At 33.5% G+C, this 26,999-nt stretch overlaps 1 protein-coding gene across 2 annotated transcripts in view; it reads left to right on the forward strand.

Moving 5' to 3' along the window:
• Window positions 1-210: 210 nt before the first annotated feature.
• The window catches only part of MS3_00005285 (uncharacterized protein), a gene marked incomplete at its 5' end in the record, with an annotated part of 40,649 nt that continues 13,860 nt past the window's right edge, over window positions 211-26,999 (forward strand). Inside the window, 17 exons of one of the 2 annotated variants that reach the window (XM_051213314.1) lie at window positions 211-410; window positions 446-716; window positions 750-868; window positions 904-1,077; window positions 2,796-3,017; window positions 3,994-4,115; window positions 6,280-6,340; window positions 8,538-8,684; window positions 10,083-10,457; window positions 11,381-11,443; window positions 12,884-13,270; window positions 14,548-14,866; window positions 15,856-16,339; window positions 19,137-19,591; window positions 22,009-22,372; window positions 23,312-23,425; window positions 24,233-24,346. In XM_051213314.1, the coding sequence (XP_051069280.1) occupies window positions 683-716; window positions 750-868; window positions 904-1,077; window positions 2,796-3,017; window positions 3,994-4,115; window positions 6,280-6,340; window positions 8,538-8,684; window positions 10,083-10,457; window positions 11,381-11,443; window positions 12,884-13,270; window positions 14,548-14,866; window positions 15,856-16,339; window positions 19,137-19,591; window positions 22,009-22,372; window positions 23,312-23,425; window positions 24,233-24,346 (3,554 nt within the window). The remainder of the gene's footprint in view (window positions 411-445; window positions 717-749; window positions 869-903; window positions 1,078-2,795; window positions 3,018-3,993; window positions 4,116-6,279; window positions 6,341-8,537; window positions 8,685-10,082; window positions 10,458-11,380; window positions 11,444-12,883; window positions 13,271-14,547; window positions 14,867-15,855; window positions 16,340-19,136; window positions 19,592-22,008; window positions 22,373-23,311; window positions 23,426-24,232; window positions 24,347-26,999) is intronic. The other variant, XM_035730656.2, reaches the window with a different exon arrangement.

A 26,999-nucleotide genomic window follows, 5' to 3' on the forward strand; every position in this document is an offset into this window, starting at 1 on the left:
TACGTTTGGATTTTCGTTTCTCGCACTGAGTAGGGAATTACTGAAATTCCCTTCCAGAACACGTAACATCATCTTTTTCTGTTGATATATTTGAAATGAGATTGGACCTCTTCAGTGTTACAAACTGCAAGGATTAGTAAGGGTCGATAGACATCCTATTCTTAGTACTGAAGACTGAAGATTAATCGCTTATTAGCTCTTCAAGGTCGTGGAAAATAAGCGCGGTGGGTTTGGATGTGAGTATCAGCATGCAGAATGAAACGTTGGCATTGGGAGTAATAAAGTCTGTACAGAAACTATACCTCGAGGTGCAGTTACCCCACGGATTTTTGGGCCGAGTTAACATATATGATGTGAGTGATAAGTATACTGAACTTTTGAGGGAGTCTGCGGAGACTGGTATCATACAGGTAAATGAAATATTAGTGACCACTTTTATCTATAGGATGATCTTGTTGAACTTTCGGATATGTTCAAAGTTGGTCAGACTGTGAGATGCTTTGTTAAGGAAGCTGACAATAGTCGTGGGAGTGGTTCCACTAAAAGATATCTCGTCTCATTAAATCCGAAAATGGTGAATAAAGCTGTAATATCCAAGCATGTTAAACCTCATATGGTATTTGTTGGGTCTGTCGTTAGCGTGGAGGATCACGGTTATATAGTAGATGCTGGTGTTGCTAGAATGAACTGTTTCTTGCCCAAAGACCAAGTTGATGGTTCGTATTTTATTGACTTTTTAAAATTTTCAGTTAACCCTGATATTGGCAGTTTGATTCCCTTTACTCCATATGTGTCAGATCCTCTGCAGGATAGTAGCTATAAACGAGTTTTAAAAGTAACCACTCGTTTGGATTCGACATTATCTCTGGTTGGCATTCATTCATTGAGTTTCATTGTATTTAGTTGAGTCCTGATTCTCGTGTAAACTTTGACTGCTTGCTCCCTGGTACCTGTCTCCATGCTTCAATTGTCAAGAAGGTCACATCGACCTTAGTTGCAGAGTTTTCAGAACATTTTATTTCAATCTCACGCACGCACTACATCGGAAACAAAGAAGATTATCAAATAGGAGCCAAGGTAATTTTTAAAACTAGTTTCCAGTTTTCATTATGCTACTTTAAGTTCTTATCACTGATAAGTCTATCATGAAGTAAAAGTGAATTCCATTTCTATTGAAATTAACAGCTTATAACAAGTTGACGTTTAAGTCGTCATGGTTATGTATTAATAATTTCATATGAATGGTTTTAATAAACCCTGGTTTTACAAATAAGGACGGTCCTGCTATTAAATCTTCCTTCGATGTTGTGAAAGGTGAATAATTAGACTTTACTAATCGATACCATGTCAATTTCCCCTTGCATCTACGTTTGTCATTTGCAGAACTAAACATTGTGCTGCATTCAATGTGTGCTATATATCATTACCGTTTAAATCTTTTTTGATGGTTAAATTTTGTGTTTTCTCCTTGACTGTGTTGCAACAAATATTGTTAATGGGATATTTAGTTTTACTATAGATTTTCCGTTTCACTGTTCGAAATTATGTACGCTTATGATATCCACTATTGCTGTTTTTCATCTTTGCTATAGACATGTACTCATCTGTCGAAATATGTCCCAATTAACACTGGGTGTGATATAGCACAAATTACAAAGTTAAAACAACCACAGTTTTGTGACTATCGTAACCAATGTTTGGAGATTCTGGGTGACATGACTCAGAATCTATCACAATGGCGTAGGTGTGTACACTTTGTCTTCCCTTGAACTTTAAGATTGAAACTGCTTTATATCTTTCTCTCTACCAACTAATTCTTTCTTCCTGTACTATATTTTTATATGCAGTCCTTCTTTTATATATTACCACCATTGAATTAACTACTTTATGGATTCGGTGTTCATCTTGTGCTAATGAGGTTTGGAAACTTAAACCGATGCATATATGTGCTTGGTCGTACGTTGAAGCTGACTGACTGAGTTAGAATCTGTAACTGTTTGGGATGCATTCCGCAGATCAACAGTATAAGCTAATGGTATTAGACTGACTCGTACTGGCAGTTTAAGAATAGGGAGTGGAGTGTTTGAGCATATATATTATTTCACTTGAGCACAGCACGTAAATCATAATGACCTGGTTGCTGACGAAATCTCAGGAAGGATGTGGGTTAATTAGGAGTTAATAGCTGTGTTGGCAACATATCCCACTGTTTATTAATCTGTATATTTTTCTTCAGTTTGGTTTGTGTTGCTCTAATTTCTTTGACACTTAGTTCCTTGTTATTCACATTCTCATAAAAATTCCTCCCCTGTGACTTATCTCAATAAAATCGATGTTGTAATATACGTGCTCTTAGACCGCATTACCAATTAGATGTGTTCACATCCATCCTACCATGAGTCGAATATCTTAACTGGTAAACCATAAGCTTTTGTTTTACGAGTATAGAAGGTAGTCAATTATTTTTTCAAAGTTCACAAAAGTCTATTTCGGTTGTATACATAGAAAATAGATATGTAGCAACGAATATTACGTAGTCCATTTAAACTTATAAAAATAAAGGCAACTAATATTTTTATTACTTTCCATAAGTCTTATTTGCTAATGTACAATGATACGTTAATTTTCTAATTTGGCTCTTATGAACACTTATTAAAATGAAAATATTGCAAAAATCGTTTTCAAAACCATGTTTAGTTTCCATAAATTATGTGTTCATTGTTCACTTTTTTCAGTAACATGATGGCTGGTTCTCGTACTAGATTTTTCTCTTCTCTTTCTTCATGTATTCTTAGGTTGTTGTTTGTATCATATTAGTAGATCCCAGTACAAAACAATTGATGGGCTCTCTGCTTCCTCATCTAGTCAATCCTATACCCTCCGTCCTCAACATTTCGGAAATGCTCTCTAAATGTCCTGTTGGTACACGTTTCTCAGGTTCCTTGGTAGAGCGTGTAAACAAACGCGCTGTTCTTGTCAAATTACCTAAAACAAATGGACTCAAAGCAGTTATCAGAGTATGTTAAGCAATGCCGGTTGATAATATTTTTCTGAATAAACCTGATACTTTTTAAGTATTTTAATAAATCTTCAAATTTGTAAACAGTTATATTGGAAAGTAAGACAGAATGTTACTCTAACGAATAACTTATTTGGATTTTTATTGTAAAATATTACAATGAAAGGTGTATTGTCGTTCCCAACTTATCAAATTTTTAATATGATTAAATATAGCGACCTATATTTTTTTATAGACTGGACTAAATATTTTGTTATTTATACAATTTATTCGCAAGGAAGCCAAGTTTGACCGGACGAACTTCTACCAAGTTCTTGTTTCCAGGTCAGTAGGGATGAATGTAACAGAACTGAATAGACCAGTCTATTTTTCATGCTGTGTATGCAAAATCATCATGTAAATTTGTAGTAGGTTAACAACATCTTGTGTCACTCTCGTAGTTTAAAGTCATATTTTTAGTACATCTAATGTATATTATATATTAAGTGATAGAAAAATAATTCAACAGGTTACTTCTGTTGGCTAATGTGAATTTCGTTTACGTATTTTTTACATGACTACGTCCCAGTGGTAGTTTCATATTTTCTAAAAGTAATTATAGATTGTAGGTTTCCAGGCTCCTCACATGTAAGTTATCTAAAACTTCGTTGTACCTAGTCCCCATTGAAGTGTAGTTCGATGTCATACTAAGGAATTTACTCAATTTTTATCTTTGGATTAATTTCTTCGAACCATTTGATTAAAGTGTATTGGAAACTTTTAGACTGAAATTCAGTACTATGGATACCGAATTTAAGTAAAACCCGTTATTGGATATTAAAATTGAATTTTCCTAATTCTCGCCACATATACAACTCCTAGCCCGCGTTGGTTCATGACATTTTTCAGTACTTTGATATATCTACTTAGCACATATGTGTCGCTAAATCAAAGTTCAACGCGTTAATATATTTTTAATCTTTCGTCTTTTTTAGATACCTAAAACAGGGACAAAAAATAACGAAAATTTCAAGTCACTAGTTGTTGGATCAAAACTGACATGCCGTTTAACTGATCATGACTTTTTAGAGAACGTAGCTGTAGCTACAACAAACAAGTATGGGATTATGTTGGTATGATTATAATTTCCTATTTTAGCAGGATTTACTTTTCGTAGTGTTCCTAGGATAATGCAACTCTTTTATACTGAGGTGTATAGTTTGTATGATATGATTTTGTCTTGTTATTCTTTCTATGTGTGTACATAGAAAGTGGAAATCTTTATTAAGTATATGAATACTTACAAAAGTACCCTAAACCGTGAATTTTCACCACTGAGTTATTAATTTTGATAAAGTATCTCGGTTTTGCCGGTTAGTGTGAATATACATAAAATCCTACTTAGTTTTATCGAAAGAATAATGTTAAAAGTTTTGATGTGAAGAAATCTCAGTGAAACTTTATTAATTAGTGAGTCCTTATTTATAGTAAAGCAATTTTCTAGTTATATGTCTATTTTTCTTTCTAACCATGCTTTTCTTTTCACATTTAATCAAATAGTTTATAATAAAAGTTTTATTCGGGCGCAACTAGTTTGATCTGGAATTGGTTAAATCTATGTTTGCTTGCTCTACAAATTGTCGAAATCTTTGTCTTATTTTCTATCGACTATGGTTTTTTCAAACTGAACCACACACCACATTAGATCATTTATTAGGTGGTTAGAGCTCTTCTTAACATTGGTGTATGCTTTGCGTGTAATTTCTGATTTATCAAATGACCCAAGTGGTAGAATGGATTTTAAGTCATTTATGAAATTCCTCCATCAAGTTATCATGATCGAAATCATTTATAGTTTTTAATCCAAGCTATTATGATTAATTTAACTTCATTTTGAGACATGGTTGTTCTGTATGTTATAAGCAATGCCTTATTGTTTAGTGCAGCAGGTTTTCAACTATTGCCCTTTTTACCTATTTCGGTTTTTTACAGCCGTTACCACTACCCGTCACACTAAAGGACGGTGACTCAAGACTGCATACGTAAACTTAAACTTGCTGACTGAGTTGTGTTGTCATCTTGTAAGTAGGTTTACAGTAGGTTGTCGAATGATTCACGAGAAAATCTTCTTGGTAGAAACACCATTGATTATCAGATAAAAGTAGAAGTGAATTTCATCATTAGATAACATTTTCCCTTCAACAAATATGTAGTTTGTTATTTATTGTGGAATCCCTATTTGTAAAGTGTTCATACCGTAAGTTACATTTGGATTGTTTCTGAAATGAATTATATATATATATATATATATATATATATATATATATAAGTACCAAAAAACTTGTGTAACATGTAAATCTTAGTATGCGTTGTCTTTTACTATTTTGCCGACATCGGTTTAGGCGCCACAGCGATATCCTAGCACATACACAAATTTTATTATGTATAGCTCATACTGTTTTTGATGCTTAGTTGTAGCAGATTTTATATGAATCAAATAAATAGACAGTTTGTATGTTTACACATATTCATCCATGTCACATTTGAATTATCACTCTTATAAAATTTGAATAACGTATCATACTAAAAAAGACAATTTTAGGTTTGTGGTTCTCCGAACGGTTACGTTAGTTTCATCACGTCTAATTTCTTTGAGAGCCGCTCGTCTGATAATATGTTGGCCAGTGATATTTGACCAGGTTTGTACCTCAGTGGCTTAGGCTCTTGGTTAAAAGCGCTTAATCATAGACCAAAATTATTGTGGTTTCTGATATTACTGTTTACCGAATTTGTTTCTATATAGGCCCAATATTAATAAACTTAGATTGTTTACGTGAGGTTAGTACCCTAGGTAGGTAGTAACAAGTAATAGTGTGATTAGAGATATGTTTTGCTAATTTGGATATAACCATATGACAAAGCTCGCAGCATCTACAGTTTTTTTTATTTCTTAAGACTAATCACTAGATAAGTAAAAGTAAAAGCGCTAATAATTATGGTTTTTGTTTTTTAGTAGGATTTCGCTTTGCTATAGATTATTTATAGACTATCTATTTTTAGAAGGTTTGGGACCCACTCCACTTACTTTGGTCTGGGCAACCAAGTAGTATAATTCATCCTGACACTTGGTATGACTCACACTAAGTACCTGGTGAATGAGCTGATTTAAAATGTTTTCATAGAATGGGATTTTATTTATTTTCGTCATATAAGGTGGATTAAAATTTTATTCTATATTCCTCTTTCTCAAACACTTTATACTAAACTATTATCATTTTCAGGAAACTGTTGAGTGTACCGTTTTTGTCTCTTCATGAACTGAAACCTGGGGATAAAGTTTCGGTAAGTATTTCCCAACGCTATTATCTGTATTTGATAAATATAGCTTTTTCTAAGCATACATAACCACAATGTAGTTGAGAATCGCTCCTGCCGTTGATTTTATCGGATATATGTTGATTTGAATTAACTGATAGAAATTCACTGAAAGTATATTTTCATACCAAGTTTTACCAATAGGCACTTTATGTCTGATAGAAATTGAATGTTCGAAATGAATTTAAGATGGTAAGTTATGCTTTGAATGCGCAGAAAAGAAATGGTTTAGCAAACGAATGTCAAATCATAGGGCGATTTGTTAATTTTCCAATGATATTGTGTCATACAAGTAATCGAATATTTGTTCCAAAGGGTTAATCATAAACTTGTATCAATTAGTAGAAAAATTCTAAAATCTTAGGAGTATTGTGCAGAACTTTTCTCTTACCTTGAGATACTTCACTCTAGATATCACAGTGAACACATTAATAATTGGGTAACAGGTGTGAACTTTGTCCAGTGTGATGTTTTAAGGTCAATATTTTTTTATCGATTCGGTATAAACTTCGTTTATATGACAACTGTGAACTTCCGTTCATTGTGACAGTTATATTCCCTGTATCAATTTAGATGAACTGTACTCAGAGTGTTTTTACAGTAATCATATGTATTTCGCACTATATGTGGTATTATAGTGTATGAAAATTAGTATATAAATGATTGTATTTCGGTGTTCGGTGACGTGTTTTGGATAGCCAGTAAATCTTCATTGCGCCAGTCTCACTAATTACAATGGAGTAATGACCCATGGTTAAGCTATTCAACTTTTAATAATTGTATTGCGTGTTCGAATCCTAATTTTTTCTAATACTTTTGCTACTCTGGAATTAGTCTTTATCTCTCTGTACTAATATGGTATGGCATTTCGAACCAATTCACGTGTGTATAAGGTTCTACGTTACGTATGACTGACTAAAATTCTGCCTATTATTTATATATTTAAGCACAAACTTTGGTAGGTAGAGGTACTAAATATATATGCGCCACACAAATTCAATTTGTGTGAGGGCTGAAATACTGCCCGGGCGCCCAAAACAATGGTAGTTTTCTTAGGGGGTCACTTCCCTAGCCTTTGACCCAGGGGTTTTATCCACAAGGCAGTGGAGCAACGTTAGAAGATTCAGTCCCATAGCTGGTGACCAATAATGGGTTCATAAGCCATTCGTTCCATCAGGATCCTGGAGCCCATCTACACTATTGGTTTGGAATCAGGGTTTTCCAGCTCCCGTAGGTTGATCCTCCATATCCATCAACCCGGTTATAGCTCCGGATATTCGCCTTTCGTCCTCTCATTTTTGTAAACAACACCCCTGCCATAGGAAAATAGTGAGTAGGACTTCCCTTGCAGTGGTTGTATGCACGTGGCCATGTGAGAGCTTTTCGAGAGGGAGAGCGGGCCCTCCTCACCCTCGGACATCTGTTAATCTAGGTAGTGAAGTAGTATTGTGATGTGCACTACTTGTGCGGATAGACATAAGTAGTATATAGTAGGCATTGAAAGTAGCATGTTTACGAACAGAAAAGTGGAATAAAAAGAAGAGAACGGAAAACGAAGAGCAATCGAAATAACATCAGGTTCGGAAGAATCTTGAAGTATGTGAAGGATAAATTAAGGAAGATATGCAAATGGCATATTTAAGTATGATTTCCATATTTTACAAAGTTGCTGTTTGAGGTTGCATATAACAACAATTTGGTATTCCGCACCTGACTTTTTATTCACTACATTATCGCCGGCCTTTGGACCGAAAAGTTTGACTCAAAGCTGAGTACATGGACACTTACTAAGTCCGACCAGTTAGTTACTTGGAACTTATTAACCCGATAAATCTCTTTTATTTATTCGTCTTTCAATAGCCTGTAAGTCTTCATTTTATAAAAAGGTACATTCATAACTCTTATTTTAACCGCAAAATGTTAATACCGGTTTTCATTTGGTTCTAAGTAAACCATATCCTTACTTAAAGTTAGTTAACTTTTTGATTAACTTCATTGGATCAAGATGGCGTTTTTTCTAGTAAGACTAATTAAATATGTAGTGTTACGTGGATTATGCAATTAAAGAATGATGGTGAAGTGAATAGCACCAATATCTTGTTAGATTTCAATTCGTATTTCCAATATATATATAAACATAATTGTTTTTCTTCACCATATATAGGCTACCGTTAAGCGTTATTCAAAAACTGGTATTGTCGTCCACCTAGAAGGTCGACTTCATGGACTTATACCGTATCTACACACAACTGATATTAATCTTAAGGATCATAGAGAGAAATTTAAAGCAGGAGAAAAAATTTCCTGTTTAGTAAGTTTATTGTTTATTTACGTTTTATTCTTGTAAATTTTTGTTGCCCTTATGTGTATATATATTTCTAATTAAAAGTGGTTAGACCTTGTTATTCAGGCGCTATTTAGATTACAATGCATATAAGTTTCTTTGTCTAAACGGTTGCCATATTTTATATGCATTTAGATTTGCTGCATAGATTAAATTAGTCGTGAACATACAATTCAACAATTAAAATTCTTGCACCTAATAAATTAATTACATCAGGATGCAGTCGAATTAGCTAGAAATAAATCCTGATATCTTCGGATGCAACGCTTTACAATGTACAGTAAAAAATAAAAATAATGAATAAATCAGTGACTTGACGAATCAACTTCCACACATAACAATGGTATCACTTCTGATGTGAAATGATTCCCCGTATTGCTGATACATGTATGTAAGCTTTAATTTTGATTAAATCTATCTTTTCGAGTTGTTTCTGGAACCCCGTTGAAGAGAGTCACGGATTACTGAGAGATTCTACTAATTTACAATAATATCACACTTCTATTTCGTAAATGGATTTTTAAAACCAAGATCGTCGTGTGATCACGGGAGATGATATTTGTAAAGCGTCTCCTATTTATATCTCGTGTCTCAAATCAGTTGTGTAATTAAAAATTGCTTCCCACCATGCTCAGATATGATTCGAGATTTCAGCATCGTTCAAATATTACCTCTGAATGTAACGTCACAGCGAAAAGGATCATGAAGTTCTGATTCGTGGAAAATTCCCACTTCATAATAGTTTGGTTTTGAAAACCCTGTACATTCGCCTAAGTTTTGTAATAAGTATCGGTTGTCTCACAATCAAATTAAAGGTTACACACACTAACATATACTGCTTCGGCTACAATAATATTTCAATATTGCTGTCACATACAATCCTACTAATATCCAATTACTTGAACGTTTATATTTATCAGGTAGTTACTATTAATGATGAGTGAAAGCTTAAGATCTTGCCAAACTTTCAAAATATACTTTCTTCGTAGGTCGTTCAAAATATATGTTCACCAACTTACTTTGTTTTTGTATATATCGTATATTATTTACTGATGAAATAATATCATTTCCTCAGTGTAATTTACTCTTTTTCTTTTTAACAGATATAGATCATTAATGCATCTATAGATAAGTTTTAGAACCGCTAGAAAATCTTTGTTGCTATGTAAATTAGGTATCAATCATAAGTGTAATAGTTTTTTATCACCGTGATCGTGGGTCACCTGTTGACCGAATTTTTTTCTCCGGTTTTTAATCAGGTGATTTATCTTCGCCTCATCCACAACCTGTTAACTGGTTTTGGAGAGAAATTAATGTACGATAATTTCAAGTTAATTGTTCACTTTCCTCTTTGTTGTACCTCAGGTTTTACAACTTGACAAATGTGCCAATAAATTGATTTTAACCGCGAAACCAGGCTTATTAAATACTGAACTCCCAATATTTGGCAGTCACGAAATGTATTCCGCACTGAAAAATGGCAATAAAAACCAACTATTTATTGTAGGGTTCATTGTTAAGGTTAGCGATAAAGGTTTACTCGTTTCTGGTTTGGATAATATTCGTGGATGGATACCTAGACGTGAAACTGGACTAGCTGATGAAGATATTTTACAGACAAACTTTTATCGTGGACAAGTACTGAAGATGAAATTTAAACGTGAGATTAATACTACATCGGAAAATAAAGTAGAAAAAGATAGTCAAAGCATGCTTTCAAAGTATATGCTTTCTTTAAAGGTACATTTTATTGTTTTGTTATTTGTGAATTTTTCTTAGCCTAAATATAAATGGATTTCATCACTGACATATATCTATGTACGTGATTATAAACTGCCTGTAGTATTTGAATAAATCGTGTCATTAAATTACATGAATGGGACGATATAGAGCTTAATATATGTTCTTGATATATAGTTTGAAATTATCACCCAACATTGATTCATCAAATAACGGAAAACGCAGATATTTCTTACAGAATAATTGAACATTTCCATACACTTATCACCAGTGTTATATCAACAATCAGAGTAAAAATACTCGCCTGTACCATTGATAATTGATTTTTTTCTGTTTTTAATATAGATAAACTGAATACACCTATTAAGACACTAAATAAAATGAGTTCGCCGAAAAGAGAACTCTTCTCTGGACTGATCTTTCTTATTTAATTCAATATAGATGTTTATAAACAACAATCCTTATCTACACTCTTTGTAAAATGTTATGAAGAATTGAAAAAAGTTGTGACATGACAACGTTTGTAACTTATATTTATCTCTCTTAAATAAAATCATGTGTAGATTTTACCGAAATCTATATCAGTATTACTCTAGATAACCAAATATATCGGTCTATTTATGTCAGTAGATTCTGCATGTAAGTTGATATCAAACGAATCCAGAGAGCTTTTCTGACCTAACTACAACTAAAATAAATGTAATGATATTCATAAATAAATCATATAGCTACTCGTTCTCATAATGATATACAGATATTTTAACAAAATATCAAAGACCATTTAGTTTTACTAGTGTTTAACTTGAAATGTCTGGACAAATGGCCCAACTGTTTTTCGTAATTTTCGAGGATTAATGATAATTTAACTCGTAAAATAGGATGATGCAATTAGTTAAATGAAATTCATCTTTGTTTAATTCTAGTTCCATTCTAAGGAAACTAAAAACACGCAGTCGATATTTTTGAACTCTGTGCAAATTGGTCAGGTAAGCCGTTTGTTTTTCAAAACAGGATATGTTTATCGTTTTTAATAGTTGATGGTCCTGTTTCAAATGTTTAGATGCCTTCTTTTTGACTAGGAATCATGTTGATTAACAGTTGGAAAATTGTTTATTTACATATGCCACTGCGGAGTACCAACTCATTTCTACGTACTAACATAGCTTTTTCGAAACAGGACTAAAAATGGTTTAATATTATTTTTAAAAAGTTCAAAATTAAGAACTCGAGCAACACTACAAACATCATTATTGCATTCAAACTTCCTTAGGACATCTATTTAATATGACATTCTACTAAGATATACCATTTTTATCTTACCTACAAATACATATGTAGACCACCCATTTGGTGTCCTCGTGATTATCATTACCAACATTTTGAGGCTAGGTGATATGCCTCAGAATTATTCATATTCGCCTAGGTGCATTCACTCTTTGTTTTTCCCTAAAAGCTGAGTTCTGAAGTCTCCTTACACTTTCCTGTACATATTATTTTCGATAACTACTCATACCGTTACTACTTGTACTACTTTGAGACTAATCTTGGTAATTTTATCTCGTTATGCTAATGTGGTATGGTAAATTAAACCGATCCACTTGTGTGTTAGGTTCTACTTTGCACGTGGACTGACTGACAACCATTCCGAAAACAAAAAGACAAAACAATAAAGAAATTGACAGTTAGCAGTCAGTTTTGATGAGTATTATGCTTTATGTATTCTCTTTATAAGTAAACTATTGTTATGTCTGTTGTTCTATGCTCAGTTATATGATATTGAAGAAAATTGTCGGTGATTGTAGATACAAAAAAAACTATTTACATTGGCTTTTGTTTGACTTTTATGTAGGACATAGCAAAGTGAAAATAACGGTTATATCTAAACTTTACATCATGAAATTAAGTTTAAACTTATAACCTAAGTAGAGTGTTCAAACTATAGAGTGACAACTGAAGTTATTTCTGTTCAAAGGATCAATTCATTTCAAACTAACTAGGGCTAACATACCTGATAGCTGTCATTTATTTTCCACTAACTTTGATTTGAATCTCGACTTATCACTTAATAAAAGTCTCCAAGTATACTGATGCCTTTTAATCTCTATGAACACTCTACTCCATGAATATTTAATCTCTACTTAGCGCTTGATGTGATGAAGTTTCGAAAATAAATTAAATTAACGTTGTTTTAAATGTTAGCAAGTAAATTTTGGTGATTTCAAGAATCCTCCGATGTTATGGATTTCCATTTTCTTTCCTGATGCATTTGATATATATATATATTACATACACGGTGGTACCTAAAACAGTTTACTTATTTCAATAGTAATTGTCAATATTTTGCTCAGCGGAAGGCTTTTTTATATAACGATGTAGATATTTCACTATCTGTCAACAACTATTGTCTCATTGAATTGGATTGTTAGCTTTTCAGGGCTACTGTAAATCAAGTACAAGACACTGGGATATCGCTCAACCTTTATGACAATAAAAACATCATTAATACTGTCACACCTGTGCTTGGAACAGGATTTTTGTCATTTAGTCAATTATCTGATTATGAATCAAATCAACAACTTCTAAGTCGATATGTAAAAAATATAAAACCTGGTTCTACACTTGATTGGGATCATTCTGCGCGTGATGTAGTCGTTATTGATAAGGGAAAACAAACTGTCATTTTATCTGCTAGACCAACACTAATTCAAGCAGCTAGTGATTTGAAAACAACTACTAATATTGATGTTGATATGGTAGATTCAGAAGCATCTGACAAAAGGCCTGGTTTCTTAAAAAGGTTTGACGAATTACAAGTAAGTCGTGTTTTGTATACTCCATACATTTTATTTGTCAGTCACTACGATATCCAAGTTTCGTTAACTGTCTCTTTTTCTCATGATATACCAGGTTATTTTGCATTGAAAACTGTGTAGCTGGAGTCGTTTATGATTATTTACTAACTGTTGGGGTTACTATTTCTTTTATCAACTCATCAAGATGAGCGAAACAACAGATAAATAAGAGGTGTAATACGAAAATTACCTGTGTTTAGTGCAGAAATAGTATATAACTTAACATTTATATCAAGTTAAAAAGAAAACTTGCTTTCGTAATGACCATTAACTTGGTCTTATTTTAATCTACCAAAAATGTTTTAAAACTCTGAATAATATTATAACAATTCAAATGATAGTGGTTCTCCTCAGCTGTTTAATTTAAGTTATATTGTTTACTTATGCTACGTTTGAAATGATTACGAGTTGATGTGATCTGAGAACGCGACAAAATCTGTGACCAAAGACCAATAAGCTAGGTATTCAGATGCTTCCCAGCCCCGCTAACTAGAGAGAGAAGTCCAATTTCGGAATGGGGAAATATATTCCGCAAGCAGCCGTAAGCACGAGCAATCACATCAGGCACAAATCAAACGTATATGTACAGCATAAAGTTGTCCTTGGGAAGTGTTACAAAATAGCGTACTAAACTATACAACGAACTAATCGCGTTTAAGATTATCTCAAGTGAGAAATACAACATGGTGAAAATGAGCGCGTCTGGCGCGAAAACAAGAGATTCTGATTTTTAAAATAAAATTACAAAAATAAGGTATTCACCAAGTGATTTCTGGGAACCTAACATCCCCAACAACCTACTGATTCTCAGTCAAAATACCTGCAGTTGTCATTTGACTTGTGTTATAATTCTCTCTTACGGTTATAACCCAGCTATTCCTATTGCTTAGTATTCTCGACACCAATTCACTCGACAAGTCCCTAAATCAGAACACAGTTGAACAGGAAAGAGATTATATTCCAACTAACAAGGTTAGATGGAAGTAAGAAGCACAATAGGAAAAACTTTAGTATATTTATAGTTTTTCATGAGAAGATTTCTGGAGTGTTCTTCAAGTATCGACTATCGCTGGTTGGCTAATTCTTAGCCAATCAGCGTGCACCAAAGCAATCGTGCATTGAGCATGCTTCAATCCAATATATGTCCTGCTAACAACTTCATAGACCGAAATCGCCTTTTTCTTTCACCACATTTTCCAAATATTACTTTTTGTTCTGTACATTCTTGTTTTGAATAGGTTGGTAGTCAGTGGTTTGCTTGGGTTTCACATCACAAGGAATATGGTGTATTTGTTCACTTTCCTGCTGGAATATATGGTTTGGCACCGAAGCATCTTTTATCCGACTTTCGTACTCAGTCTAATACAAGCTGGAGTGAATTGTATCCAGTTGGTGCAACCGTAATTACGAAGATCGTTGAAGTTACTCCTGAAAAACGTCATTGTTTGATAAGCTTGAAAATGTTTGATATATACAATGCTAAAGAATATTATGTTGGTGAGGCGATACATTCACTAAACTACTATTTAACTGAAAGGGAATGGATTTCGCAGAAACGTAAGGAATTTATTTCATAAACCACTAAAAAAATTAAGGGGAGTATATAATAACATATATTCTGAAACTAATAATTCGGGATGTAGATAATAATATTAAATGTAAAGGACGCATGTGGTATTAAATTGTTTGAAGTGTTGTTCAAGATTTTTTCAGTAGTACATTTCTCACATGGTTGCAGTAATAAAGGGCGTCATCCGGTAACTACTAATTCGTTTTAAGTGGACATCCTGTTGATATATGCACAGTGTATTTAAGGTCATTTCCAATGCCATAACAGATTGATTATTCTCATCCAGAACTAGAGAAAATAAAATGGAAACAGAAACCACGGAACAATAAAAGGTCAGTCAGTTATTCACTCAGGTCTACCATAATACATGTAGCAAGTTATTTTAAGATCTACTGTTCGGGTTAAATATTATTAAAATTAGTTAAGGTTACCAGTGACCACGTTAGTGTATAGTATCTTCAGGTAGTGAGGTGTAATTGAAGAGGTCAGTGGTAAAAACGATCGAGATCCTATAATCTCACTTGTGGAATGAAATGTACTTACAGATGTAAGCACATTTAAATAAGCATCCCCACAGCGAACAAAGGATGGAGATGATTTTATCTCACGGATAGATTGTGGTAAATTATTCCAGTGTTTCGAAAATTTACTGGTAAAGTAATTCATATGGATAGATTTAGAATGAGTTTGTCCCACTAGTGACAAAGAGTTATAGATGCTGTAACTAGGAGTTTCTGCATATTGAATTACTTCATTGTATGTAAAAAATAATTTATTAATTATTTTGGAGAAAAAAATCAGATTTAGTCTCCTCTTCCATAAACGGTCGAGTCCAAATTTATTCTGAATTTGTAATTTAAGGTATATATATATCTTCCTAATCATATTTAACCCCATTCTTTCATTGAATATACCTTTATATCACTCTTTTTAAGCAAATTTCTTATTCATTTATTTAATTCACCCGATATCTTAGACGAACTATTAGGTTCTTTTCGTATTGGTGATCATGTTCATTTCAAAGTTGAAGAAGTGGAAAATTCCGTAATTTTTGGTAAGGCAAGTAAACTATCAGAGAAAAATCCCACTAAGCAACACACATGGGTGCCAGCTATGGTTTATGTGGCAAATTCAAATAATACGGATTGTGTAGTTTCTCAGACCTACTCAGGTATTGTATGCTTTATTGATCATGAGCAATCACGGTTGGAAATTGTCTTATCCTCCTGGTTGATGAACAGTATAAATACGAGAAAAGAGAATATATCTAGTTGTTTAAAACAGAAACAACAAATATCATCTGTTGTACTGGCATATCGAAATCGTGACGTAGTTGTTCTTGGTTTACGTGGTCATGCAGCTGGGCTGTTAGGTGTTCTACCAGCGAGACGTACATTCAATGATGTAGTGGGTGGGAATGCTTGGGTTGTTGGTCAACGAAATAAAATAACTTTTAGACAGTGAGTAAATCTTTTATGTACATGTCTATGTCAACATTTTCCAATATTTTAGATACTTTTACGAAAATGGTTATCATTTTCATAGGTTACTGGAAAATTGTGATGAGTTTTTCTTGAATGTTCATAACTATCCCAGAAATTCAAAGCACAAAATTCATTGATGCTCTCAACTCACTTTCTAAAATATTTCCATAATACATTCACTAGTCATTTTCAGTATGTTGTTAGGTTGCCGAGTAACTGTGTATAAATAAAATGAATGTTATCTGACTAACAATGTGAAATTATCATGTTTTTATTTATTTGGTCGGAATCGGAAGCATTTTGTATGAAAGTATTTCAAAATCTTGGATCACCTATTTTTTGAAGAAAAATTTCAATCGAATAAAACTCTCCTTTAATCAATCATATAAAAATTTATTTAATAGATGCTTAGATAATTAGATTAACAAAAATGTTTAACACTATCATCTGCTTCCTTTGGTTATTTGAAATAAGAAGCTCAGTAAACTTGATGGTTATATTTTCCACCATACCTTATCCTACTTATAAGTAGTAAAAAAACTATGTACTAATTAATTTTGTTTTATCGGCGAACAACCTTTATTTACATAAAATAATATATATATTCAATATTTACTTTATTAATAGTAACGAGATGCTTGGCGCATTTATACTGACACATTAAATGGTTTTCATATCTGAACACTGAGCAATAAAATACGAATAAGTGCTAACCTTCATTGATCAGAAACTTACTAATGAAATCATAACTACAAATCATTGCTTCTCTGAAATTTATGATTAGTTTAACACTTTCTGGGCTAATAATAGTATTTTCGTAATAACTATTGTACTAGATGTGCACATTTTATTCATTTTAAAACGATTTCTTCATTCCCTTTAACTTCTGTCCAACTTATCTGGGCTACTAGAAATAAAAGTATGGTGTCAGGAAAACACTAAAGATTATTAGTTCCTTATTGACAATCTTTGGAGGATCCTTTAACTCTTTAATGAACATTTTGATAGACAAGTCAACTGATTTTTAGTAGATTTACGTGAACAAAAAGAATCTCAGGTTCTACGTTGTGTATGACTAACTGACTGATTCATTGGGTTTTCATAGATTGACTTTATGTGTTCTTATTTATTTATTTGTTTATATAAATTTTGGTACAAAAGGGCATCGAACACATATGCGCCCCACAAGTCATTTTATTTGTATGTGGGCTATGATACTGCCCGGGTGCCCAAACCGAGGCAAGTGGGTTTTTAGGCGGCCACGCCCGGAGCCTTCGACATAAAGGTCTGATCCACAAGGCAGTGGAGCAACGTCAGGAGATGCAGTCCCATGGTAGCTGATGACCAACAATATTTTCATATGCCTTTTGCTCCCTCAGGATCCTGTCGCCCATGTGCACCATTTGTTTGGAATCAACGTTTTCCAACTCCCCTAGGTAGACTCTCCATATCCACCAACCCGGTTAAAGCGCCGGATATTCGCTTTTGTCATCTCAATTTCGTAAACAAGACCCTCGTCGCGAGAAGGTAGTGAGTAGGACTGCTCTGGCAGTGCTTGTATGCATGTGGCCATGTGAGAGCAATTGGAGAGGGAGAGCCGGTTCTCTTCATCCTCGGCCGTATCAGTGGATTTTGTCGCAAGCAGTTAACTACTGTCTCTCAATAATTGCCTACCACCAACTATAATCTATGATATTAACGTGCTTTGTATGTATGTTTTTCAGTAGTATGTTATGTATTACACAATTCGTTCTACTATTTTTTTTATCTGGAACAAATTTTCTACATGCCAAATATTTACATAATTTAATTAGCCGTACTAAATAAATTGATCAGTATTGCGTAATTGAAACCAATGAAAATGAAGTCCACTATTATTTGTGAATTTGTTTATTTTTAATAAGAATACATGATATATATGACTTTTCCAAAAAAAACTCTTATTTCTTCATTAATTTAATTACACTGGTTTGAACCGAATTAAATGAATGTCATCCTGTCTATTTTTTGTGCTTAACTGATTTGAGCACGAAACTGCATATATATTTTGACAGTGAAATGTTACCTAGATTGTAAGCAAGATGACAAAAATTCTATGAAAAAATGAATTTATATTATTCCACTTCAAGTGATATTTTTACCAGAATGGGTTTTGTGGAGAGTTTTAGAAATTTCACAGGTTGAAATCATGAGTCAGTTGAAGCTAGACCACCATTGAAAACCTAGAAGCACTGGACGGCCGTTTCGTCCTGGTATGGGACTCCTCAGCAGTGCGCACCCGCGATCTCGCATCACGCGGGGCTCGAACCCAGGACCTACTGGCTCCGCGCGCGAGCACTTAACCACTAGACCACTGAGCCGGCGCCCGACGGTGTTAATGTCTAACTTCAACCAATCCACGAAGTTGCGCCAGTAGGTCCTGCGTGGTGCGAGATCGTGGATGCGCACTGCTGAGGAGTCCCATACCAGGACGAAACGGCCGTCCAGTGCTTCCAGGTTTTCAATGGTGGTCTAGCTTCAAGTGACTCATGATTTCAACCTGTGATATTTTTACATTGTCTTTTTACTTTTCTACTAATGCGATGTCAGTTAGGTTCATTCAATCCATTTAGCCAGGTGTTTACATTGTTTTTATATTTGTACGTCTTACAAAACTATTTATATAATATTTGGTACCCAGTCGTTTGAATGAAGTTAGTACCTATTATTAGCCTGAATTGAAATCAAGCTATATATCAATTGCAATGATAGTTGTCAATCTTTTCATTATTAGATCATTCCAACAAGAAAACAGTTCAACGAAGTTGCAATTGTGTACTTTAACAATTTATGATCCAATTGAAGATAATCAGATGAAGATGACTTCAGAGATACAAAATAACTCAACCAGTATAACTGATGAGGAAAACATTAGTGGCATATTAAATAAATCAAGTCTCGTTAATTTCCAAGCAGGTCAACAAATCTCTGATCTCTACTTTGTAAGTATTTCTTCTCAAACAGCATTTTTCGCTGTTGGCTCAATTAAAGGTCCACATGTATATTGTCATTTGATCAATTGGGATAATACTGTTAAATCTATCAGGGCATTTTCAAGTCATCCACCTGGGGCTGGTACAAAAATTGAAAGGATTGCAACTGTTTTATTCTCTTACGTTGATGATAAACTAATTCTTAAACGTAAAAATACAGGATTTCGTTCGAAAATCTCAGAAATCACCTTCCTTGGTAAGTATATTATGTCTTCTTTTTCACCCTAATTAATCAAATATATATTATGTATGATTTGTCGTTTATTTATTGGTTTAACATTCTATAAAATCCTCAACTATTCATTTTGTTTATAATTAATGCCAACGGACTAAGGGAACGATTACTTAAATTTTAGTCCATGTTGATCTAACTAACAAGGTGTACCGGTATTACAAATAGATCAACTAACAGGGAAAAGAGTATAAGGTATGGTACAACTAAGATCACTACTTAAAAGATTTCATTAGCAGATTCAAACATTTTCTTTGATTGCCTCACAGATTGTTTGTATAGTTTTTAATTTGATAAAATACAACATCAGAGATGGGTTCTTACCATGTTATGACTTTCATATCGCCTTAGCATATGGCGAAGAATATGTAGTTATTGTGGGAGCTTTGTCAAATATTCACTCATTCGAAATGTCTGAACCTTTACTTTTTGTTAATATCTGTGTTCAGACGTCAATAAATTTTACCAAGTATTTTCTTTTGATAGTTTTTAATGTTTTCAGTCAAAAGATATTACAATTCTAAGCATTATCTCTTCACTAATTCAAACAATCCTTATCTTATTCTGGATATAACGTTGAAGGTCACGACTTTTCAGAAATGTGGAGATTATGTTTTCCGTTTTGCAAGTATTTTTTTTTCCAAAATTTGTTTGGTGCTTCCTAAATGGCTCTTCTTACCTCGATTGACCTTAGTGTTCTCCTATTGTTCTGGTTTTTCCTACTGTAGATTTTGTTCATCTTTTTCTATTTATCACACAAAGGCAATATTAACATAGGACACATACTTTAGCATATAACCTTATGACTCATCTATATTTGTTTATAGTTTTTATTTTGGGCTAAAGTACAAAATATAGTCGACATTTCATTTAGGTTTTTTTATTCTAAAGGTTTAACAATTAACTAGATTAATGACCTTCATACCATATTTGTGTTTGTATCTAAATAAGTTATGCATTATCTTGTAAATTACAATTTCCATATTCAATATTAGTGTTCGTCGGTTTGTACATATTATAGTGTAGAGTTGATTTGAACTTAAAAAATACAGAAGTGTCTTCTTTTGTAGAACATCTTTGAGTTTATTGTTCTACAAAAGATTTTCCTCTTAAGCAACATTCTGTTTATTATCAGTAAACTTATCTGGATATGAGATTTCCGAAATTAAGTATGCAACTGTAATTTATGATTTTCATATAATACATTCTTAGCATGGATAGTAACTGAACAAGTGTGGTTGAAGCAAAATCTATCATTATTCCGTAAACCATTGTAGAAGGAAGTGGAGATTTTCGGTGTTAAAATTGCTCAAACGAAATAAAAATGCGTCAATATTATGAAGGTAGATGACACGAAAATTTCGATTGTTAAAATCAGTAAGTGGAATGCGAATTGTTAAATGAACACAATGATATGATGTGATTAGGGGGGATGTCTACTCACGAGATCAAAGTACTGGCTACAAGACTAATTTATGAACTAGGTAATCAGATTAAAGAAAGTGACTCTTGAATTTCGGCGCGTAATTCATCCCTTCATGCAGTCAGATAACACTTTGGCCTTACAACCACTGTCATTTTGTAATGAAAACGCCAAATCTAAGTTCTAACTTCTACTCTTAGTTTTAATTCCTCACATTAATTCATGGCTTTATTTCGATCCTAGTAAGTGGTCGACGTTTTCAAGGCTACTTTAGTAGCTCTGAAAGTTCATCCATAAAATATGGTCTGGCCAGCAGAATAAACACCAGTTATCATAAGCGATTGGTGATAATAAGCTTGTACAGCACTCATTACTCAATCAATTAAAACCTGACTTCTAGACTTAATCTTTCTCATTGCATCAGTTATCAGTGTACATTTTTGAGGGAGTTTGATTACAGTTTTTATACAAGTAATTATCTGTTAGTTTACCTTCACTTCACTATAAATTATTATGTACCTTAAAATGAATTATAATATAGATCTGATTGACTCATGTCACTGTGTGGAAGTATTCATCTTCTGACATTGGTTTCGTTTTGTTGTGTTCGGTGTTTTGTTTCTTTTGATTTTCCAATATAAGTTTGTTAAAGATTTTTATACTGAACATCACCTTGAAAAAATTTATTTGTCTACTAAATGAAATTAATCCATAACATTTTCGAGGTGATTAATTACCCTACTATTAATTAAATCAAAAACACTTAGTCATACTCCACTTACTTTTATTTCAACAGCTAATTGTATTATTTTTTATAGTTCACTATCTCACAACTTGATAGGCCAAACGGTCACTGTTATTTATGGGTTACTAGAGTTGTTTACTGTGGCTTTTTAATTACAATGATCGATTATTATCCCTATTTATGGTAATAATATGCTTTTTCATAATCTCATAGATAAACCCAAAGTATCCGTTGGACAGGTAGTCTGCGCACAGGTATCCCGTTTAAAATCTGACTATTGGACTGTATTTCTACCTGGTCGTGCTAGTGGACGTTTGCATGTTACTGATATGAATTATTCAGATTTAGATGTTAAGCCATTGGATTTAACTGAAACGTCTAATGATTCTGCGTTATCGTCTTCATCATCAAGAATTTTTAATATTCACGAAAACTCGAACCAAATAAAAGCACATTATTTCATTACTTGTCGAATTGTGGATCAATGCCAAAATGTCAATACAAATTCTGATGATATCTTTGATACCAACGATACCAATGAAGTTATATATTTCGTCTCTAATAAAGTTAAACTCTTGTAAGTATATTAGTATTTTTATTATAAGGTAGTTTTGTATAAATATTTGCAACGCTTCCTTAACAGAAAAAGCTCATTTGTCCGGTACTTGATTATAAGCCACATTAGGTTTAACTGTAAAGTACAAAGTACAATGTTTTCAGGAACACATATGATGAAGAGTACCGAGTACTTTTTTAAAAAATTTGTGAGGCATGTTTTTGGCATTTAAAATTTATTGAAAGTTTGAAATCCACCAAACATTTCTCAAACATGTTTGAAACATCCCTCTAAATAGATTATCCCCTAGTTCGAAACCGATACGAGATAACGTGACTAGGGTAGTAAAAATAATAACTTGTTATCAAATTTAAAGAATTACAGTATCTGTTGAAAGTAGACTATTCTTTAGACATTTAGAAAACTACTTTTTTATTCGTCATAAAGTAGATGGACAGAGAGTGAATCGAACATAATTCACATAATCTAAAATGTTATTTCTCATTTCAGTGCTCTTCTTTTTTTATATACTCCTTTTCAGTGGTAACTCTTTTGATTGAATATCGTAATTTTTGATCAGTCCAACCATTCATTTTTGTTTGATTTAAACGTCTAGCTGTAGTGTATGCTTTATATATACTTTGGCTTACCCAGGACCTATAAAAATACTAATTTATTGTTGAAATCCAGTTGGAAGTTAGTCACAGTAGTTTCATTTTACTTGACATTCACCATCAACCTATCCTCAGTAATGTATTAATAGTTTATGAAAAAGTTATCATTTCCACATTTAAGTAATATATAGTTTTAAACAATTGATATTCGATTAAACTAAACAAATAATTAAATTATTGGAATATATTATTTAATTTTGCCAAGTATGATTACGTTGTATGTGTCTTGTGTCGCACGCTTTAAATTATGTTCTTTTAAAAATTTCTTTAATTTGTTCGTCAATAGACGAGATCCTGTTGAATCAAACGCTGAACAGCAGTCAGTTAATAAACTACCTGATTTTGATGTACCAGTTGATGGATTTGTTAAGACTGTTCGTCCACATGGACTTGTATTGTGGTAAGTTATTTTAACTGTTGTTCTATGCGATATGAGTATATATATATATATACTTTGGTAAGAAGTTTGATTCAATCAAATGTGTCATCGATTTCTTAGATGTTTCTGTTTCTCAATAACTCACACTGTAAAACATAGGAAATAAGGTATTTTAAAGGCGATTAATTTTACTTTATTTCATTTATGTAAACAAATTTTGTACTATTTATGTGTCAAATAAAGTAACTAGCAAGAGAAGTGTAAAATAAACATTTGGAAATTCAGTAATCAAACCAGGGTTCGATGATTTACGTAAACTGATTAGATTTTGATTACCTGTTAACCAAAGTTTCTGGTATATGTTTCATTTACTCACTAACCAACTGGATGTTACCATCAGAAAAAGATGAAAGTAGGTTAAAATTTAAGACTTTTCTCCTAATGCTTGATTGTAGCCCATGATGTCACCTGTTGTTGTGGGGCTCATGTAGACATAGAAAATCAGAAATCTGCTTTTAGATAGTCAATGCATTCAATTAATATTTCCAATTTAAACATAATTTGTTTAAATTCTTAGTTTTGAGTTTTCATCTGATTATAGTTGATTAGCAATTTCTTAGACTATCACGTAAAATTACTTATAAGTAAGGTTATTTAAATTTATTTGATGGAAACTATTTAGTCTGAAATGTTTTTCGTAATTTTTAAGGGAGTATAGTACCCTTACACATATTTTTAGTTGTTTTATAAGTAAGTTTTTACATAGTAATCACATCAACAAACTTATTTATGAACCTTATATTTATTTTTTCAATTTTTTTATCCTAGTTTATCTCGAACTACGGATATTATAGTTCCATTTCCCCCTAATTTGAAAAATCAACTGAGTATTTGTGGAATCCGGTTTAAAGCTGGTGATCATCTTCTTGTTTGCCCTAAGAGGTATAGTTATTTTTTGCGTGTCCATTGTAATTTTGTTATGACTGATCGTCAGTTGTTATGACTCTGTCGCCAACTGTTATGTCTGATCGTCATGTCGGAATCGCTCATTACTTATACCACAACGCGAAGTATCAACAACAAGATTGGTACAAACAAAGATTTACTTACTTACTTACTTACTTACTTACTTACTTACTTACTTACTTACTACTTACTTACTTACTTACTTACTTACTTACTTACTTACTTACTTACTTACTACTTACTTACTACTACTTACTTACTTACTACTACTTACTTACTTACTTACTTACTTACTTACTTACTTACTTACTTACTACTTACTTACTTCACTTACTTACTTACTTCACTTACTTACTTACTTACTTACTTACTTACTTACTTACTACTTCACTTACTTACACTTACTTACTTACTTACTTACTTACTTACTCACTACTTCACTTCACTTACTTACTTCACTCACTTCACTTACTTACTCACTACTTACTCACTTACTTACTACTACTTACTTACTTACTCTTACTTACTTACTCACTTACCTTACTTACTTACTTACTTACTTACTTACTTACTCACTTACACCACTTACTTACTCACTTACTTACTTACTTCATACTACTACTTACTTACTTACTTACTTACTTACTTACTTACTTTACTTACTCACTTACTTACTCACTTACTTACTTACTTACTTACTTACTTACTTCACTTACTTACTTACTACTACTTACTTACTTACTTACTTACTTACTTACTTACTTCACTTACTTACTTACTTACTTACTTACTTACTTACTTACTACTCACTTACTTACTTACTTACTTACTTACTTACTTACTTTACTTTACTTACTTACTTACTTACTTACTTACTTACTTACTTACTTACTTACTTACTTACTTACTTACTTACTTACTTACTTACTTACTTACGCCTGTTACCCCCAATGGAGCATAGGCCGCTGACCAGCATTCTCCAACCCACTCTGTCCTGGGCCTTCTTTTCTAGTTCCATCCAATTCTTGTTCATTTTTCTCATGTCTATCTCCATTTCTCGGCGTGATGTGTTCTTTGGTCTTCCTCTTTTCCTTTGGCCTTGAGGATTCCATGTGAGGGCTTGTCTTGTGACGCAGTTGGGTGCTTTTCTCAATGTGTGTCCTATCCACTTCCAGCGCTTCTTCCTGATTTCTTCTTCCACTGGGATCTGGTTTGTTCTCTCCCACAGTACGTTGTTACTAATAGTGTCCGGCCAATGGATCTGAAGTATTTTGCGTAGACAATTGTTAATAAACACCTGTATTTTCTGGATGATGGCTTTTGTAGTTCTCCAGGTTTCTGCCCCATACAGTAGAACTGTCTTGACATTTGTATTGAAAATCCTGACCTTGGTGTTGGTTGACAGTTGCTTTGAGTTCCAGATGTTCCTCAGTTGTAAATATGCTGCTCTTACTTTACCGATCCGCGCTTTCACATCTGCATCAGATCCACCCTGTTCATCAATGATGCTGCCCAAATACGTAAAGGTTTTTACATCTTCCAAATCTTCTCCGTCAACTGTGATTGGATTGGTGCATTCTGTGTTGTATTGGAGAATCCTGCTTTTCCCTTTGTGTATATTGAGACCTATTGCTGCTGAGGCTGCTGCCACACTGTTTGTCTTCTCCTGCATCTGTTGTTGCGTTTGGGATAGAAGGGCCAGATCATCTGCGAAGTCTAGATCATCCAACTGCATCTTAGATGTCCATTGTATCCCGCGCTTTCCTTCAGACGTTGACGTCTTCATGATCCAGTCGATCACCAGGAGAAAGAGAAAGGGTGAGAGTAAGCAACCTTGCCTAACACCGGTCTTCACTTTGAACGACTTTGTCAACTGTCCTCCATGCACGATTTTGCAGTGTAATCCATCATATGAGTTCTGTATGATATTGACTATCTTCTGAGGCACGCCGTAGTGTCGAAGAAGTTTCCATAGTGTTGTTCTGTCCACGCTATCAAATGCCTTTTCGTAGTCAATGAAGTTGATGTAGAGTGATGAATTCCATTCAATTGATTGTTCCACAATTATCCGTAGAGTTGCGATTTGGTCTGTACACGATCTATCCTTACGGAATCCTGCCTGTTGGTCACGAAGTTGGGCGTCTATGGAGTCCTTCATCCTGTTTAACAATACCCTGTTGAAGACTTTTCCCGGTATTGAGAGAAGAGTGATGCCCCTGTAGTTATCACACTTGCTGAGATCTCCTTTCTTCGGTATTTTGATCAGAAGTCCTTCTTTCCAGTCTTTTGGTACTTGTTCCTCATCCCAAATCTTATTGAAGAGAATGTGTAGTATCCTTGCAGTTGCCGCTACGTCTGCTTTTAGTGCCTCTGCTGGGATGTTGTCCGGTCCTGCTGCTTTGCCACTCTTGATTTGTCTGATGGCCATGCTGATTTCTTCAATTGTTGGTGGGCCAACATTAATTGGGAGGTCCATGGGTGCTGCTTCGATGTTGGGTGGGTTCAGTGGGGCTGGTCGATTCAAGAGTTCTTTGAAGTGTTCTACCCACCTGTTTTGTTGCTCTTCAATGTTGGTGATTACCTCGCCTTCCTTGCTTTTCACTGGTCGTTCTGGTTTGCGGCGATTTCC

The sequence above is a fragment of the Schistosoma haematobium genome, chromosome 3 (assembly GCF_000699445.3).
Source record: "Schistosoma haematobium chromosome 3, whole genome shotgun sequence".
NCBI classification, from domain to species: Eukaryota; Metazoa; Platyhelminthes; class Trematoda; order Strigeidida; family Schistosomatidae; genus Schistosoma; species Schistosoma haematobium.